Source organism: Drosophila biarmipes, chromosome 2R (genome assembly GCF_025231255.1).
Source record: "Drosophila biarmipes strain raj3 chromosome 2R, RU_DBia_V1.1, whole genome shotgun sequence".
NCBI lineage: Eukaryota > Metazoa > Arthropoda > Insecta > Diptera > Drosophilidae > Drosophila > Drosophila biarmipes.
In genome coordinates this window covers 22,995,457-23,014,925 of record NC_066615.1, presented here as the reverse complement: position 1 = coordinate 23,014,925, position 19,469 = coordinate 22,995,457, and the positions used below count along the sequence as shown (strand labels likewise).

The 19,469-nt window shown below is 43.9% G+C and overlaps 3 protein-coding genes across 33 annotated transcripts in view; 1 reads left to right on the top strand and 2 right to left on the bottom strand.

Moving 5' to 3' along the window:
- Positions 1–19,469, bottom strand: part of LOC108022350 (protein muscleblind) — a 168,357-nt gene that overhangs the window by 108,583 nt on the left and 40,305 nt on the right. For 4 of the 31 annotated variants that reach the window (XM_050887821.1, XM_050887822.1, XM_017091222.3 and 1 more), the window contains exon 1: positions 5,223–5,948. The exons of 2 other annotated variants lie outside the window; for them this stretch is intronic. The gene's annotated coding sequence lies outside the window, so the exon portion shown is untranslated. Of the gene's footprint in view, positions 1–4,741; positions 4,834–5,222; positions 5,953–19,469 lie in introns of those variants that run through there. 25 more of the 31 variants (XR_007764029.1, XM_050887825.1, XM_050887826.1 and 22 more) reach the window with 12 other exon arrangements.
- On the top strand, positions 13,715–14,573 carry LOC108022356 (uncharacterized). Its single transcript, XM_017091238.3, has 2 exons — positions 13,715–13,874; positions 13,930–14,573. The coding sequence occupies exons 1-2, from the start codon at positions 13,848–13,850 to the stop codon at positions 14,305–14,307; spliced, it is 405 nt and encodes a 134-aa protein (XP_016946727.2). The 5' UTR covers positions 13,715–13,847; the 3' UTR covers positions 14,308–14,573.
- LOC108022358 (uncharacterized) lies at positions 16,166–16,632 on the bottom strand. The gene is made up of 2 exons (XM_017091240.3): positions 16,487–16,632; positions 16,166–16,434 (listed from the first exon to the last, which is right to left on the bottom strand). The coding sequence occupies exons 1-2, from the start codon at positions 16,613–16,615 to the stop codon at positions 16,216–16,218; spliced, it is 348 nt and encodes a 115-aa protein (XP_016946729.1). The 5' UTR covers positions 16,616–16,632; the 3' UTR covers positions 16,166–16,215.

The window sequence follows — 19,469 nt, the reverse complement described above, 5'->3', positions numbered from 1 at the left end:
ACATTATACAACGCTCCTCCAAGAGCCGCCGACGACCCAGGGCCCACCCCAAAGGTATGACACATATTCGACGATGCGGCCGGAAAAAAGTGAAAGAAGCGGCTGAAAGCCAGGGGCTTGCGGGGAAGCCTCGTTCGACGGCTGCTATCAATGACGAGATTAGATAAAGGGGTGAACCCTGTGCACCATACCCAATATACACACGAGGGAATAGGTGGGACACAGTACCGAAAGCAAAGCTCTTTTCGAATTTGCCAACGGCCTAGTCACAAAGACAACAGCTGATTAGGGGAACAGTATACGTAAACTATGCGCTATAAAAGTTATTTAGCAAAGTGCACTAGCGCTGGGGAGCAGGAAACCTCTCCGTCTAAACGACGCATAACAAAAGCCCGTGAGAAGATGGTACGACTTAAATGTCAGCCTTAAATGGCAAGTGGCTGAACGATCGGTTCGCTGGGGCTTATGTCATGCAGGTGGGCTGACAGCCAAGACGGCTCTGTTCTGTTCTCTCGGCCAAAACTGCTCCAAAAATGGAGTTTGACTCGCCTAATTAATTCCCATTGTCATCCATCTGACGCCGATAATTAATTTGGCAGTACATGGTGCGGGGGCAGAAAATGTTTATTATTTCTTGGCTCTATAAGTTTGCTAGCGCTTTTTTGTGAAATCTCTTTCGAAAGTTGGTGGCCGATAAAAGAAATGCATTTATAAGCATAAGATACTGGGTTTTTAAGAGGTTGCTCCTTTTTTGGTGCGGGTCTACCATTTAGCAGAGCTTCGGATGGGTGCTGAAAAGATCTGGGGATCGATCCATATATGGTGCTGTGGATATGACTAATGGGAAAGCAAAGAAAACGAAGCGTGCCGAACGCGTAAGTAAATGGATTCGATACGGGGATGGCGAACTGATACCACAGCGGAAATGTTTTGTCTTAGAGAAACGTCAACTGAAATACCAAAATTTCGATCATGCAACTTTCGTTTTTCTTAAACCTTGCCCCAGTCCCCAGGTCTTTCAGCATCCATTAGGGCCCACCTGATCTCGTCTTGTTCCAAATCGAATTCAAAGCTCATTGTCACGTTCCTCTGTCCACCGAATTCATATTCAAATTTTCGTTCACACAGGCAAATCAATTTCTTAGACGTAAAACGCGATCATCAGCAATTACGTCAGAGGTCGGAAAGCTGGCATATATATAGCTTTATACACACAAAACCGAGGCGAGCAAGAGGCCGAAAAATAAAGGCGAGTGGGGGAAATCAAAAACAAAATTCATAATCGAGAGCGACGGACTGCGGCGCTCTATCGCGCTCCTATACTATTTTTTGGCATATTCATAACATTTGGCTTATCTGAGAAATACGACGAGCTGGCGGAGGAGCAGGGGGAAGAAAGGCCCGAGCACTACGCTAAATGCCCAACCAATTTTCATAGATTTTCTGTGCCTAATTAATTTCGCTGGCAACTCGTGTTATGTTTATGTTTTCCACTCGGGCTGATGATGAACCCCGAAATAGACGAACCACATGAGAGAGTAGTATTTATAAGATGCAGAAATGCCGCAACAACTCAGAAACGAGCGGCGAGTTAATCTTTGAACTAATTTGTGTGTAATCACACTGCAGACACGCCTCGCCAGCCTCTCGCTCTCCGCCATGCGAAAGGTTAAACAATCAATTCTGCCTCCAATTGATCTCAATTGTGCGTCGGCCCAAGGGCCAGTCAAGGGTTAAAGATGTGCCGGTGCCGGAGCCGTCGACGTACATTTCAGCATTATGCAAGGCGTGGAAACTTTGTCTCTCGGCCACAATAAAATGAACTTATTTTTGGACTGCAAGCGAGCGCCGTTCCAAAAATGCTGCCAAAAAAGCAGGGGGAGTGGATTTTCGGGGGCCTGTGCATGCACAGCTGCAGATACATCCAAAAGATACATCCAAAATGTGCGGCAGCTGTCGCCTGTTATGGGAGATGCTGAGATACTCGGCTGCTCGGAGGTACAACAAACAGCACCAACAACCGACGAAACACGTTCAAAATTTCTTTTCGACTCTCGTGTGGTTGTTGTGTTTTGGCATGTGCTAAGGAATTATGTTAGGGTGTGCCAACTACACAATTGAGGAAGCTGCGTAGACCGCCAATTGGGTGTGAAATAAGTAATGGTTGTCTTGATTTTGATATGGCAATTTGTCCGAGAAAGTTTATAGATATTTTCGAATTCGAAATAGTGCTAGGGGGGCACGCGGTGAAACGTAAGATATAAAATCTCATACGTTTTCGGAAGTATCTTAAGTTAAACTAAAAACTGTTAGGGGTTCCCGTAAGTATCTTGCATTGCCTTAATATTTGCTTAACAAAGCTGGATTGTAGCCAAGATACGAGTATATCTTTTCCCAATAGTTATTTCTTTTGCTAAGCTTGAGATACATTTGTATCTCGCATTTCCAACTCCAGCTAGACCGAGGCACCCTGTTCCTACGATTCTCCCGGCCAGATACAACGACCACATATAGATATTTGTTGTGTGTTTTCCTCTTTCTTTCGACTTGTTTGCTGCCTCAGCCGACGTCGGCGTCGCAGCTGCTGTGCGCTTATTGAAAAAGCCAAAAACAAAAACGCTGGCGAAGAAAAAGTTTTGATATTTTTAGAAGGAGAAAAAAGACATGAGCACATGTTTCAAAATATCAGAAAGATGAAAAACTAGAAAGGCCGAGAGGAAACGGCCAGGCCCAACTGAGATCTGAAAGTATTCGAAAGGAAACGAAATGTTTATCTGAATGCAAAAACCAAAACGCGGGGGATACTAAACAGAATGCCATCAAAAGCGTATTTCGGATATGGAAATTTCAGTAGATTCTTGTGTGGTAGTGGGAAAGTTCTGGTGCGAAAATAGTTCGCCATGTTGCCATTTTAGAGTAACCCCAATGGAATATTGATAAAATTCTCTTTCTCTTGGGGACTTTGGCATTGTGTGAAAATAAATATATAAAAGCAGAGAAGTGTTGTGTCAAATTGACTTCCCAGTATAGATCGGCCAGTTTTTGCCCTCCAGCAACTCACATTGTTTTGAGTTTCTAGCACTTCCCGAGCTTCACCTTTTCGTACCTCCCGCCTGAACTCTGACACCTTTTCGAGGGCTGTCATCTCGCATCAAAACCCAAATCGCGAGGCGAGCAAACAAGCGACTGCAGCGTTTTTCTCACTTTCGACAGCCGAAGAGGGTGTTCCCATCGATATTTACGACCTATTGAGAGGAGCTTAAAGCGCAAAACACTCGTACTACAAGTCAAACACATAAATATTTCTCGCAGCGACGACTCTTTCTTATTGTACGGCGGCCCGACTTTTGGCGAAAAATCGAATCGATTAGTCATGCCAAAAGTCCTCAAGTTTTCATCCCAGGCCCCTTCACCCAGCCGAGTATCGCAACGTCTTCTGCCTTTCGTGGCGCTTTAGTTTTGGTTCGAGTTCGGTTTCTTCGGTTTTCGAGTGGAGCGGAGGAGAAAAAGTGAATGACTTGTCAGAGTGTATTGAACAAATGGACAGAAATAACAATTCATTTTGGCATTTTCCAAGCGATTTCTTTGACTCATATTTCTGCAGCAACACGTTCCTGACACTTTTGTCGATGATGATGGGCTGATGGCTAAAAACGAAGACTCCAAGCGAGCGAAATGTGTCAAACTCTTGCTTTTCGTTTTCCCGCTGCCAGCGGGCAGAGCTAATTCAATTTGCATATCTCAACCGGGGGAAAACGAAACAAATCGGAAAATTATAATAACAATCTTTTCGCAACTGAAACCGAAGCTCGGACCGAATAAACATAAATTTAATGGTTACGACTTGGGCGGAGAACCACATAAAAAACGTGACTTTTCGTCAAAATAAAATCTATGTGTTTGGATGTGCGAGTACAGTGCGTTCCGGGGCTCGTATTTCGCTCGGTTTGCTGGTTTGCTGGGGAACCTTCAAAAAATCGATTTCGAGCAATTATAGCACTGGCAGAATAAATCCGGTAACGCAACCAGCTTCGTTTCGCAAAATAATCACATTAAATTCAGGAATCATGTCTGTTTTCTGTTCGGGTGTCCGAAGCCATTAAATTCAACTTGGGCTCTCAAAACAACTTTGTCAGGCCATTCATTTTGTTATTGGTCATTTGCAGCTTTTTGCTTATTGTCGCGAGTGCTTCTTACAGCGCCGAAACGGACTGTTAGAGATCGCTTGGCTCAGATCTGTTCAGTCTTTACGGCCAGGCCTTGCCCGGCTTTGGAATAAATATGGCTGAATTTGCATTACATTTGAACACGATTTGGCGTAGTATTTACTTCACTTTGGAGTTAATTAACTGCCCACATGAGGCAAATTCATGCAAAGTTGCCAGGGCAAGCGGCTAACTACCGAGGATGTGTTTGCAGTATTTATATGGATGTACTTCTGGAATGCCCAATAGTGTGGAATAAGCATTTCCATTTCGCCCTGACAAATTTGGTTTCCAATTTGTTGAATTTTAATTATTGTTTCACGGTTCATTAGCCTCAATTTCAATTTGATTTTCGGTCAATTCGCCTTTCAGCGAGCCAAATGAACGAGATGCGCTCTATTTTAGCGGATTAAGAAGGTATCTTTCATTGAAATTAGGGCTTATGGGGCTAAATTAAAATTATCAGTCTGCCAGATACTGACGATTTTTGTAATGTATTCAAAGGGTGATTTGGGTATATAACATTTTGAACTTACTTTTATTAAGATTTCATTCTTGTTGCACTACTTTTTCACTGAAGGTATAGCTAATTTTAGGCAAGTCATGTAAACAAAACTAGAGATAGTAACCAGCTCTGTGGAACCGATGTGGTATCGATGTTTAGGGCCTCCTAGGGCAGTATTGGAAAACCTCGTGAAACTGAGGAGCCCTACTGGAAGTTGGAGATCTGAAATTTCCCCTGCTTCATCGATGCGGCAGAAGCCCATCTTGTTCCCACAGATTCTTTGCGCATAACTTTCCCTACATCAGATAGTTTTCCCTGGCATTAAATTTCCGCCTTTTCACTTAGCACCACCGAAAATTCGACAACAAAAACAAACAGACCTCGGAATGTGGCAGCGAAGGAGGGAAGAAACCGATAAAAAGAACTTAAACTGAAGACGGAGGCGAAAAGAGGAAAACAAAATAGCCAAAACAGAGAAAAACAACGATCTTTCGTTTCTTAAGTATAAACACCTTCGGTAGTCCAGCTGACTGTTGTTGCTGCGGTTGTTGCTGGCAAGTTGAAGTTGTTGAATTGTGGCTCTCGCTGTTGTTGTTGCGGAACAGCGGCTGCTGCTTCTTGTATTTGTTTACTGTTTTGTTTACGCCGAGATGGTGAATTGAAAATGTATTTTTAACCTTTTTGTTGCTCGATGCGCTGTGTGTGTGACTAAACACGCGAGTTGTGGCTGCTTGCGGCACGACGTGACGTCATTAAGATGCCGGCAAAAAACAATGGACTTGCGATTTTCCCGGACAATTTCCCTGCAGCGCTTGCACTATTTTCTTCGATTTTCTTGCACGACTTTCGACAACTTCTTTTCTCCTTTTATCTGTCACACAGACAGGCGGCACTCACACACTGCTATTCTGCTATTCGGCACCGAACTCACACACGTGCACTCGCGTTGTTGTTTTTGCCAACTTTTTCCTTCTGACAATCCGACAAATACTTCCGCGCTTCTAGAGTTGTCGCCGAAAATATTTTTGATGAGAAGTGACTGTTGCGGTGACTGGGCAGAAGTGCTGTGAACTTTTTAGCTGAGAGCTGCTGTTTCTTGGGGGTTTCTTCAGTTTTCAGGCAGGCTCTGCAACTCTATTTTCACTTTTCCGCTGACAGAACCGAAGGAAATAACGCAGCGCTCTACAACATGTCCATACTCGTCCAAGTTTTTTTTTGAACTAACTCGAAGTGCGGCTGTGTTGCCTGTTTTACCGAATGAATTTCAGATGCGAACGTCGGAGAACCACTCGCGGTACTCTTCGGCACTCTAGCGCGCTCTTCGCCGAAACAAGACCAGGTTTTGTGGGCCTTTCTTCGGGGTGGGTTCGGGTGCCTCAGAAATCTCTTAGATACAAAATCTCTTCTTCAAAGAACCAACAGTTTGCGAACCCAACCAAGCGTATGTGCATCCAAACGTTAGAAAAGTATCTCAAAAATATATCTGACAGTTCCAATCAGACGAGCGGCCGAAAGAGAGCGCCCTCTCCGCTGCCACGGCTTACTCATTTCTCTGCCTCTCGCTCGCACGCCCTGCGTAGTGGGGTGTTTGGTCATGCCCTCTCGCTCTGCAGCGCTCTCTTGCTCGCTTATTGGACTGTTCAACTGGAGTTTTGCCGTGCGCCTCTTGAGTGTTTTCCGTTCTTGAAAAGAGAGCTCGCCGAAGAGAACTCGAGTGACTTTCGGGGGTTTTCCTCGCCAAGGGAAGGGGCGGTGCTGGGGCGGGGGTCGCCGAGTTCAATGAAGGCGAGTCGAGCTGACAATCAACTAAAAGGTTAACTAGCCAAAAGCAGACTGACTAAAGCTCTTTGGCGTAGGTTGCGGACTGCGAACAGCCCGGCAACTAAACTGTAGTTCGGTGACTAAGTTTGTGCCAAAAGCCAGGTAAGTGCGCTTTTGGCTTACCTAAATAAATAAGTCTAAAGTGGGCATACTTGTCTTTAATAATACTATCAAATAATTTAAATATTAGGTATATAAAGTATATACTAGGATAAATAAGGCATATCACTCAGCTGTTTTAGACCGATAAGGAGGTACCTAGTATGATAAAGATTAAGTAACGCACGTGCTCTGACTTTATATTAATGGCATCAATTAGTGCTTTTAATTGGCCCCATGTGCTTGCTTATTGTTTGGTTGTTCACATCTTGGAAGTGTTAAAATTTAATTACCATTGATTAATACATGATTTTTAAGAGAATTTACATACGATTTATTTAAATGTGTATTCAAACCTATTTATGGTAATGGGTTATTCTAAGACCCAAGACCACTACTTAACCGTAGCAAAAACACTGCTCAGTCATAAGCACTATGCATTAGTTTTTCATATCGCTGTAAAATTAATATTTGCCCGCGGCCTGCAGTCGGGACCGAGGACAGAGCAAGTGAACCCAGTGGATTGGAACTTTCGCTCTGCCAAAGTCACCTTCAAAGTGGGTTCGATATGTTCTAAATCATTTGCGCAAATGCATCCCATCCGTATCGGGCGGCCACATAGCCGAGTGCAGCCCAGCGGCTAGAAATAGAAAAATGTGGCGCACACACCGGCAGAACTCTTGACATTTCTATGTCATAAATTTGTTTCGTTCTTTGGATTTTTGGCAGCGGCGCAGGGCGAGCGAAGCGCACCCAACGCCCCCCACATGGCAATTAAACAGGGGTCGGGGACCTGGGAGACGCAGCGACAGCACTGTGTAGGTTAATCGCAGTAAAAAGTGAATGTGGCCAGTGCAAGAACGGGGAACGAAGTCGAAGGAGAACCGTGGAAGGGGCAGAGCGACCCGACCAGTTCGGGAAACGCCCCCGCAGTGAATCCAGATCCCCCGAGCGGTGGGGCACCTCCATCTGGCTTATTATTAGAAGGCCCTTGGTGTTCGTGGGCCCACTATTTTTAAACGATTCCAAAGTGGAGTTTCGGCGGCGACCCCGAAGAGAAGCACGGATCGGTAATGGCAGTGGGCTCCGGGGCAAGTGAAAGGCTTTCGGTTGCAAACTGTGCAAAGTGAGCTACAGTGCTGCTACAAAGGCCAGTGGTACACACGGGTAAGGCAAATAATGAGATATGTTTGCTAATAGTGGGGATAAACAAGGCTTGCGGTCACGGAAATCGGAGTGCGCCAGTAATTACCGAGAGCAATATTATATCTAAAAGTTGTTACTGAAACACAGTTGAGTAATAAGTAGAGTATTGCAGTACTTCGTCATAGAGCTCCCAATTATTTATCTGGGTGCCTCCTAATAGTCTTCAAAAACTACGTTTACCACTCCATCAGCACACATCTTCTTATTTATAGAAGACTATCGGCGAGTGACATCTATTTCTCGGTACCAAAACGCCCACCGCAGCATCTTGAAAACATCATTAACAACACACTTATCGGCGCTGCTCTCTCCGCTGCAGCGCCTTCAATGTGGGCAGCTAGCGTCTGCTGCGGACTCGGATTCGGGTTCGGACTCAGATACAGATACAGATGCTGGCACGGATACAACTACAGATTCGGGTACGAACGGCCGTTCTGTGGAGCGAAACCGGTTCCGGGCAAAATCAAAAGTTGCGCAGACGTCGCCGCCTCAGCTGCCGCTGCTCCGCTGACCAAGCTGAAGTTGGGCCTGGAGTCGGGCGTCGGGGACTGGAAGCTGCGAGGGGCCGGCCAAGAGTGCTAAAGTACACAAAAGCAAAGTTTTCGAGATCGCTGCACAGGGAGAAGCGCTCGGGTGCTTCGCAATATATATCGAACTTCATAGGTTCACCAGTGGAATATTTCTACTTTCCAAGAAGCGAACAAAAATTAGTGTTTCTTAGGTGTATCTACAAGATACAAATGGGCACTACCCGAACTCTTTGGTAAGCGCCTTGCCATGGGTTTTCTGGAGAATCTCACACTCTGCTCCCGAGGTTTTCTCGCGGTGTGGATGCTGGGCCTCCGCCCGGAACGCGCTGCCCGTTTCTCTGAGTGCGCGGCCCAGTGCGTGGAGTGGTGTAGGTAAATCAGTTTGGGGAGCCGGCCGCGGAACGGGTTTGCCTCTCGTTCGTGCTACACCTTTTGCGCCCGTTCCTGTTCCGATCCCATTCGAGAACGTGTTCCAAGGCTTTTTGCGACGGGGTGTGTGGCCAGTAGCAAAGAAAACCAACCCGAGAGGAAAGGAGGTCGCCAAGCGCAAAGATCGCGACCAAACAAAAGACGCGGCCGTGGAAAGCGGCTCGAGGGATTGGCCCGCTCGAGGGATTGGCGGGCTGGAGAATAGGTGCCACCCCAATCTAATCAGAAGTACCGGCGGCACAAGACGCTGCTTCTGCGCACGCCATCGCCGGAGACCGGCTGGTGCATTTAAATCGGCATGAATACGGCAAAAGCCAGGTCGATCCGTGTCCGAAAACCCAAGCCAAACCAGTTTCGAATTCCAGATCAGATCACCGCAATGACGTAGTCCCCAGCGGCCGCCTCCTGCCCTCCGCCTGCTGCAGCCTGAGTCAGCTCCCCGCCGCTCTTAAGCAACTCCCGAAGAGCGGATCGAGGCGCTGTGTGTGCGTGGGTGCCGCACAGCTGACTCACTCGCAGCGGAATTCCCCCTGGCCAAGCTCCCACGGATCGCCAGCCACTCAATGTCTCTCCGGGCATCTCGGGGTGCTCTTGAGCGGCAGCGAGTGTGCCGTTTGAGTGGGTTCATCTGGAGATACGCCGTGGGGCCAGATTGTCTCGAGCAAAGTGTTCCCACTTTTGGCGGGGGTTGCAGTGGTTCTACCTAGTGTTCCTAGCACTTGCTGCTCAGTTCGCAATGCTAGGCAAGAACATTTATCAACTTGAAACAATATATTTCTTTAATTTATCTATCTAAAATATAAGAAAAAAACACTAGTAGTATTTCTTACCTCCTATATGCACTGAGAAAATAAAACGTAACCCATCAAAGCTCAAAAAAACCGAATATATTTGGGAACGGAGATGCATGGGTATAAGCTGTTTTGAAATTTATAAAACTAATGTATTAAAAACACCTTACATATATAGATATGATATATTAACCTAAGAATATTGGTTACCAACTCGGAGAAACCCAAAACCATTAATGTTCTTACTACATTTCTATAGCAAATGCCCTTTTTCTATCCTTGTTTTGCCGTTTCTATTAAATGTATTTGCTCGTGGACTCCTTTGTATGGCCTTTCCCTCTGCTTTCCCCCAACTCTGTTCCAATCGCTGCTTGCATTCGAATTCAAATTAAGCAAATTACCGAAAATTTCGTTTGTTTGGCCCTGCTTTTCCGCGCCCCTGCCACTCCCCCTGCCACTCCCCCTGCCACAACCTTGCTCTTCTTCTTGCCTTAATTACTTACAACTAACTGCGGGGCGAAAAGTTTGCACAGCCCCCTTTCCGCCCACCTCGGGTACTTGCACTGCAATTGAAACCAAAGTTACAATCGCATATCAGGCCCTAAGACAAAGGGCAAACATGCTCGGGCGGATTTCCCGACGGGGGGCGGTGGGTGGCGCCTCGCGGGGCGGGGGCGTGGCAGCCAGACTGCATAGTCGAAGAAATTACGCTGATTGAACACTAATTTATTTGTTTGTTTGTTTTAACATTTTCGCCGCATTAAAGGGGGAGGTTTTGGGGGTTTTCGAAAGACGCGAGTGGAAAAGTGGATAAAAAGTTTTCCCTTCGCAAGGTGCAAAACGCCTGCATGTGTGAGGCCGGGGGTGGGGGCCGGGAGATGGGAGGAAAGGCCTTAGCTTCGTGTGTCTGCCGCTGCTAGCATCTTTGGCTTTTTGTTGAATTTCGTAAGTGAGCTTCTTTGTCTGCCACTGCCGCTTTTTCGCTTAATTGGCTGTAATTGAAATCGCTCGGCAGGGGGGGTCAAAGGGGTGGTGTGGGAGAAGTGCAAGAAGCGTTTGTTTCACTAGGTTTAATGCGAAAATCAATGTCTTATTTATAGGAAAGATTATTTATGTTGTGCAAAGTGCCATGTAGTTTTCCTTTTTAAAAACCGAAAAAGATCAAAAAGTGATTCTAAACAAAGCTATTGGTATATAGTAATGCTACTTAAGATCTTTACCACGTGATTAAATAGATTAAAAAGATAAACTAAAGTAAACTTTCTTATCATTTTTAAAAAGGAAATTCCATACACAAATTTCCAAACTACAAGGCACAAACAAAGCTGTAGATAGTATCTCCGAGATACATATTTGTATCTCATCGAATTTATTGAGGTATTTTATCAAATTTTAAAGAGCAGTGTAGCTTTGTTTGATTCATCAACACAAGGCCGCATACCGTATTGAAGTCTAGTTCGCTTTTCCGGCTCGCAAACACTCCGTCATATTTAGAGAATTTTTTTGTTTGTGGTCGAGCCTCGTTGCCCGGAAAATTCTGATATATTCACGTTTTGGCTTTCTGGCCACAGTTTTGACCGTGTGTGCAATGGCTTTTTGTTTTCTTTCTGGACTTCTTTTTCGCTTTTCCCTGTTGCCGGCCTGATGTGGCGACCTTTTAGCGAACGTTTTCGCCATTTGCAGTTTTTCGCCTGTGGCAGCGGGAATGTCGCTTTCTCCTTCCCGCCACCGGTTTTCCACTTTTTTTGGGGAAAATGTATGTCCGTGTGCGGCCCCCTGCGATCTCTGTTTGTGTTTTCCGAGTACTTGGTTATGGTAATCGAATTTCAAATTATTGCCATGAGCTATATCCGAAAGGGGGAACCCCGGGAATATGTCGCTCCTTTCTTTTTTCTTTTCCTTTTTCATTTTTCCTTTTCGATTTTCCTATGCCAAAAGTTTTTTTCGCCATCCTTGTTGTTCTTGTTGCGGAAGATGAATCTTTTTTTCAGTTTTCCTTCAATTCTTTTTTGTGTTTATGTTTTGGCTAGTTGCTGTTGATGTTTTCCCTCCGTCTGCCTGCCTGTGTGGGTGTTTTCTGAGGTTTTTCCTGTTTTTCCGTCCTTGCTGTGCTGTTATTGTTGTTTACATCCTGTTTTTGGCGCGCTTTGAATATTTTGCGGTGCATGTTTTGTCATGCAATAATTTAATTGTCGGATTTGGCAGCTTAAAAGCATCCCAGCCGCCCCCATATTTGAGGGGGGCGTGGCAGGTGTGTGTGTGTGTGGGGGGTGGGATTGTTTGTTTGTTTGCCGTCCGTCCGTCCGTCCGCCTGACACTTTGTGCTTTATTTATGTTTGGATTTGGCTTGCTGATGTTGTTTGGGCTTTTGTGTTTTGTTTTCTTCTGACAAATTGCTTAAATTTGTTTGCTCAAGAGTGTTTTTTGTGCTGCGCCGAATTTGCATAAATCATTTTTAGTAACTTTAATTTCGAGGTGAGTTCACAGTGTTTTAGCTGTGTGAAATGTAGGTACATTTTAATAGGACTAATGGTTTTGGATTCTCTTGATTACTGTTTATGTGATGTGAAATAATCTTTGGATAGTTAGATTTTAAAATGTCCAATTTAAAATTGATATTTTTTCCATTTTTACACCTGCTAATTCTTTGTTATAATCTGTGTTATAAATTTGTTTAAGCTGGGTTTTCAGCTTTAAAGTCCTTATTTTCTTTTTTATATTATTTCATAATTTTTAGGGAGAGATTTTGGTAAATTCCCAATTAAAAATTCATTACTATTATTTTCCTTGCTTTCCCTTTTCTGAGTCCCTAAATGTAAAGCTTCTCAAGGACTATTCTTCGAGGTCATTTATAATTTCCTCCTTTTTGTCAATATCCGCGTCAGTTGGCAGCCCTGACACAGTGGCATTATAATTAATAATCAACACCAGCTTAAAGGTTTTAATTAAAATCAACGACAGACTGCAGTTCAAGTTGCAGTTTTCCCACTGCCGCTCTTCCTCTGTTCCTTATTTCCGCCATTGTCAACTGCGGGGTGTGGCCCCCACTTTTCTGGGAAATGCACCCTGGGAAATAAACCCCGCCTTGGTAACCACCCCTCCTCCTTCCGCCCGATCAACCTGCGTTGATTTCTTTTAATTTAGCCGCAATGACCTGCATCGAACTGCTTTCGTGTGCGTGTGTTGTTGGCCGCATGTCCTGGATCTTCCGAGTCCGCCACAGGATGTGCAGCGACCTCCTCTCCGCCTTCAGCTCCAATTTGAGCTGCAATTCGTTTCCTTGGCAACTTAGCCAAGTTTCAGTTTCAGTTGCAATTACTTGGCGCACCTGAAGTGGACAACAACAAGAAGCGATGGGCGGGGTCAAAGGTTAGTTTGCTTGTTTGTATTTGCTGCTGTTGTTGCGGTGACGTTGCTGATTCTATCCCTCGCTTCTTTTTCCTGCCAGGACTCGCCGTTCTGCAGTATTTTTTGCTATCGCTTTTCTGTTGACTTTGCGCTTTCTATTTACGCTCCGCTGTTGTTTGTTGAATTCCAACTGCAATTATGTGAATTTTCACCGTGCACAGCATAAAACATTTTCCCCAGAACTCCGGTTCAAGCAGTTGGCCTGCAGCTCCTGTTCGGCGGCCCCGGGGCAGCGGGTTCTGGCCAAGCTCAAAGTCAAACAGCGCCGGAAAGTAAACTGAGCTTGAAAGTCAATAAGCGGGGGTGAGGAGTCCGGAGCCGAGTTCCACCTGAGTTTCCAAGGATCTCAGCCGGAAAGTGTTGAAAAGCGTTTAAAGCTTTCCACTGCTGCTTATTCATTTTCTCATTGATTCGGTCAACTGCCTTCAGAAGTTGAGAGGCTCTTCGAGTGTCCTCAGAGGCTACCGAAGTCGGGTAACTTGTAGAATATAAAAGGTCAAAACTTACGACTTGTAAAACCTTTTCAAAATACCCATAAAGGAGAATTACTTGTCTAAAGGAACCGACCAACTTGCTAGGGAATCTTTGAAGTTCATTTTAACTTATATAGATTTTTTAGCATATTCTCGATTGAAGAGTCCTTATTTACTTTTGATTCTTTATATACAATAATTATGTCATAATCTAAAGCTCGATTCCTTCTTTTTTAATCCAAGTAACCTATGCAATTGATGTTATCATGCTCTATTTTTCTTCATATCAGAATAAACTTTTATTTAAGACTGTTCGGAACTTGAAAAAATTTTATAGCTTCTAATAAATTCATAGTTTTAGTAAGGTATAAAAAAATAGGATGGGTCGTCCTAAAACCAAAATGGAGGTAATAGAAAGTCACTTCATAGACTTAACAGCCATCTTATAATTATTTTGCACAGATGGTGGCAGACATTTTGGGGACTTCAGCGAAGCCGCGGGAAAGTCCGAAGAAGCAGGTGGTGAAGCAGAAAACGATGAAGGTGTCGGCCGGGCACAAGAGGCGCAGTCTTCCTTGCCGCCTAAATCCAAGTGTTATCCGCCAGATTTGCGAGCCGGCGGAGAAGTGCACGAACTCAAAGGCCCGGATTATGTACGTCAACTCGAACTACGGCAGTAACAACAACGCCGATCAAAGTCAAACCGATTGCCATGAGCCTAATTGCCCCACTTGCAAAGGGCCGAATTCATCAATGCAAGATCCTGAATCTCAACCCAAGCCAAAGATGGGACAGTGTCCTGCCACAAGGGAGAGATCTCAAAGGACCAAAACAAAGTAGTCATGTGAGATGGTATGACTAACTCCGTCATTTCTATGGATGTTTAGACACCATTCTACATAAAAAGAACAGATGACGAGGACATTAGGACATTCTGTAAGCAATCCTATCTAAAAGCTAAGGATTCCATGAATCATTGTCCTAAGGATAGGTCAACGATTCGCGATCTACGAAGTAACAATATTTTCAAGGCCTGTGAATTTTGTAATTATTTGTACATGAGTGTGTAGCTATTCGAATATATATTTGGATGTGTGAACTGAAAACGTATCTATTCAAGTTGTAGGAACTTCTGAGCGGAGGTAAGAAATGCTTTGGCAGAGCCTTGAGGAAGCCCATCGAAGTAGAAACCCTTCGTACTTATTTGTCCTGCATGTGCTGTGCCGTCCCTTATTTCCTTACCCCTACCTCAAAGGAGCTTTTCCTGGCATTCCGTTGGTGTCACGTAGATTTTTCGTTTGCTTTGAGTTTTCAGTTACACGGTTTTCGGGAGGGACGAGGACGAGGGGCAGCAGCTAAGCAATCACCAAATAAAAAGCCATCGGACAGTTGCTGAGCTCAGTTTCAATTTTCACTTAAAACAAAGTTGGCAAGCGGAGGGAATGCGGAGGCGCAGAAGGACAAAAACTGGCTGAACTGCATCTCACATCCACATCCACATCCTCATCCACATCCACATCCACATCCAAAAGAATCCGAGGGTCGCTCGGGCGTTAACAAAGCGCGCGAGCCCGCCTGCCAAATTGTTTTTGCCCTTGCACATGAAAAAATATGGGAAAATTTACTAAAGAAAAAAACAGGAAAAATATTCAAAATAAGATTTTATTGAAAGCCTTACTTCACGGGCGTCCCACTATTCCCAGATATATTTTTAGTATTGTTGAAACTTTTAAGTTATAATTTCATATGTTCAATAAGCATTCTTCATAAGTATTTAAGCTAGTTAGTATGTACAAAAAACGTAAATATTTCCTTTGTAGCAATCGATGTTCAGATATAAAAAGATATGAATAATAAATGCAGTTTTTTCTCAGTGTGTCTGTTGTTGGGCTTTGTAATCAGAGCAAAGTAGACGCAGACACATGACGGAACTACCTTCCCCGCTCCCGTTGCCCACCCTTGGCTTACGTGATTTCAGGCTGCCAAATCACGGATCGGGTTGAGGGAAATCGTAGAGCGCAGAAAAAAATCACGAGGAAATAAGGAAAAGCGAACCAAAAAAATGATGCTGTCGGGTAGCCAAATATTTCTATGTGCTGCCATGATGAACCAGAAACCAGGAGCGGCAAAGGAAAAACAAAACTATTGCCAGACTTTCGGGGCGAGGGACGAGGAAAAGTTTGTGTGGCTCACGTGACATTTGTTTTGGCAAGTGTCCTTTCCCCTCATTGTCGTCAAATCAGCGAACGTACCTGCAATGGGAAATTAAAGAAAGGGTTTTCAGTTGGCTGGTTTTCAGTTTCGTTGGCTTCAAGGAAAGATTTTAAATATATAGAAATTTAGGAAAAGTGCTAAAGTTATTGAATATTGTAATAAATTGTAGATTATACCGACAAAATAGGTATCACACCAGCAAAAAGAAGGGAAAACACCATATTTATTACTATTTTTAATATAATTTCTTATATTTACGTAACATTCATTCATCATATGATGATAATAATAAAGTCAGTAGTTCTACATAAGTATTTTCTTTTACAATTTAATATCTGATTGATCAAAACAAATAACCTTTTGATATGTGATACCCACTTCTAAAGCATTAGTAACGCGGATGATCGACTAGGTTTACAATTATACATTTGCTGGTTATTTTTTTGTACGAAAGATGAGTTCCTTTAAGAAAACCTGGACACCATTTATTGTATGTTTTTTATTCAAAAATATTTGGTATATACAGAAGGCCAACTACTTTTTCCCAGGGTAGGGCTGATCCTTTCCGTACCTAGCGTTGTAGCCCCACCAATTGTCATCGAAGGGAGATACCCTGTTTAATCGACCTTTTCTCGTTGTTCGCCTTGGCTTCGGCGTTCGAGTCATCCACTGCCTTATGTGCCCGGGCTGCTGCACCTTATCGTACCTCCGTCGCATGCACTTTTGGAATCTCTCGTGGTAGTAGTACCCGTACTGAGGAACACAGTTCTTGAGACACGACCTTCCTGCTGCCGCAAAGCCTTACCGCGCACTTTGTCCTTAGCCTCGAGCGTGCCATGTCCGGCAGGCAGGTGTTCATCAAAATGACCCAGGTGAATCCTGCGGCACAGGAGGGTAGTTCTGAGGAAAGCGAAGTCACCTCCGTAGTCGACATTCCTCCTAAGGTGTGGCAAGCCGACTAATGACAGTCGATTCTTGTTAATAGAAAGAGTTTGTTTCGTCAAACCCTAAATTATGTGGAAAATTTCCAATTATACACAGCCGTTGCAGGCTTTTAAAAACTTTACTTTATAGTCGCAGACCATACAATATATTTTCTTTACAAAGATGTTTTATTTTCTTTAAAAAATGTTTAAAATTCCCTTCATAAAAATTGGGACAAAGCAACTAAACATCGCTTCTTCAAACTAAGTGCCTCAATAACTCAAATTCAGATGGCAACTCTCAGATACTCCCGCAGATGCAGATACAAACTGCCATTACCGCTGCTCTCTGGCCTACGTTTAAAATGTTTGCCCCGTTTCCACACCTTTTATCACTCGAACACACGTTAATGGATCTGGGCCAGGATGCGTGTGGGAGGGGTCACCAGGCGGGGAATTCGCTGGTTAAGTTTGGTTAGCTGATGTGTTGCCATTCCATCATTACCCTTGCCACTTCCCGGGTGTTGCTTTTAATGAGTGAAATGAAGTAGGATACTTGAATGAGCCAGTTGGCTGCACGGCGAGGGGTGGCGCAGGAGTTCTAGCTGTGTGTTAATGAGCTGGGTTGATGCATGTTAAAATACGTTTTTACTTCGTATTTAAATTCGATATATGCATATATTATTAAACTTAAAACTTTATGCAGAACATTATTTCATATAATAACTTTAAAATTTATTAATTTACACTTTTGTTAGAGCATTTCAATAGGTATAATGATTAACCTTATGTTTGATTATACAGCTCAATGTTCTTAATTTGACTGTTAATTATTTTAAGCAGGTTCCCAACTAATCACCAAACCCGTGTGCGTTGCCATTTGTCTCGCTACGCAATTTCCGGTCGTACCTCGTGGCGTATGCGCAATTTCAGACGAGCAGCTGCGGAAATCAACACCGAAGATGATGAAAAGCATCGAGCTTGAATGCGATTATCTTCGTTTAAAACGAAGAAGGAAGTTTAAGTTCCGATGATTTAACATTTTATTTTAAAATCATCATCATTGAACGAGTTATTACTCAGATTCTCTGATTCAGTTCACCATCTTGTTCCCCATTTCAGTAGGTAATTTTTATCGTGAAACAATAAACTTTTCCGTTTGCCCAAATTAGTTGAGAACCTATTGAGTGGCGGCTAAGCCAACGCAATATTCAATCCAAGAGTGGGCGGTAAGGTGGTGAAACTTCGACCGGCAAAAAAAGGGCGCAAAGAGAAGCGTTCCAGGTGGCAAATGTCAAAGCAGTGGAGCCTGGCAGCTGAAGGACAGCAGTCCTCGTTTGTTCGCTTGCCTCTTTGTTTGTTTGTCCCATTGTCGCTTTGCGAACTATGAACTGTCACGCGGAGGAGAGTGCACTAAAAGTGTCGCCTTACGGCAACTGACTTGGAAGATAATCGCAGGAGTGCGATGGGTGGGCGGTGCAACTTTTGATAAAGGTTTATCTGGCTGCCGTTGCAGCTTACCTTTTTGGCCGGCAACAGTTTCGGCTGACTGGCTAAGTTGGCTTCAAGTTGCCACCGACTTGACTGGCTTGACTTTCATCATCATCATCATCTGGCTCCCAGTTCCCGACGCGAGCTTCCGAAAGGGAGGCGAAAAAAGTATCTGGGTATCTTGATGTCGCGACAACTTTCCTTTTTCCCCCTTTTTTGCCTCTGGCAGCAGCTCCTCATGTTTAGCATTTAATTATTCGAAAAATACGCAATGGCGTTTCGTGTTACCGAGGAAGGGAAAAGCAGGAAGGAAATCGGATTGGATCGGATGTGGGCAGTGGAGAAAGAAAGACAGCAAAAATGGAGATGGGCTTAAGGAAGTATAGAGAGTTCAGGGAAACAATTAGAGATTGAATATATTAAAGTAAATCAGGTAGATTTTGTTATTTATTCTACAATCTATAAAATATCGTTGAAGGATTAATTTATTGTTTTCAGGGCACTTTCTATAATTCAACAAAATATCGGTAAGCTTTACTTATCGGCGCTTTTCAAGGGCCCTGTAGCTAAAGTATGTTTGTGGCCACATGTTGCAGATACAGTGGCAGTGTTCAAGTGGAAGAGTGGGAAAATATATTGAAACACAGAGCGGCCGAGGGAGACCGACGGGCAGACAACATCATCTGACAGTTTGGCTAACATTAAAAGCGGCAAAATGTTGCGGCGCTGCCTGCCAAATGACATGATTTCTCAGTTCTGATTCGGTTGCCACTCTGCGCCCTCTTCAGTCCGCATTTCCACATTGCCACATCTCCGCATTTCCACATTTCCACGTCCCCACATCAACTTCAACTCAAGAACTGAGCGAAACTTTTGCTTATCTGCGTCACAGCCACAAAACCGAATCCCGACTCCAGCCAACCAAGGCGCCACCCCTTTCCAGCTCCTTACACGGGGCGAAACTACTGTGCTCTTGACTGGGAAGTCCTTAGGGAAATTATTTGATTGAAGTTACATGAGTTAAATGCAAAGCTAACATATTTCAGCTTAAAACGCTTCGATTACATAGCATTTGCTTTATACATTTATCTGGGTGTTGTTTTGTGTAATATCAAGTATTTCCTATCAGGGAAATTATATGTAAGTTAAAAGATAGATCTGCTATAAATAGAATTTTCCTTACATTGATTTCCATTTTGTAAGATTTTTAGAAGACATCATTAAATGGTGTTTAATTTGTCTTTCAACGTAGATTGATGCATTGTGCATTGCATTAAATATATTATTTCTTGCGGCCCCTGCTTTCTGGCAGTGTGCTCACATCATTCCCTCTGCCAACTACTGCAACGTCTTGAGGCAAATTTTTGCTCTTGC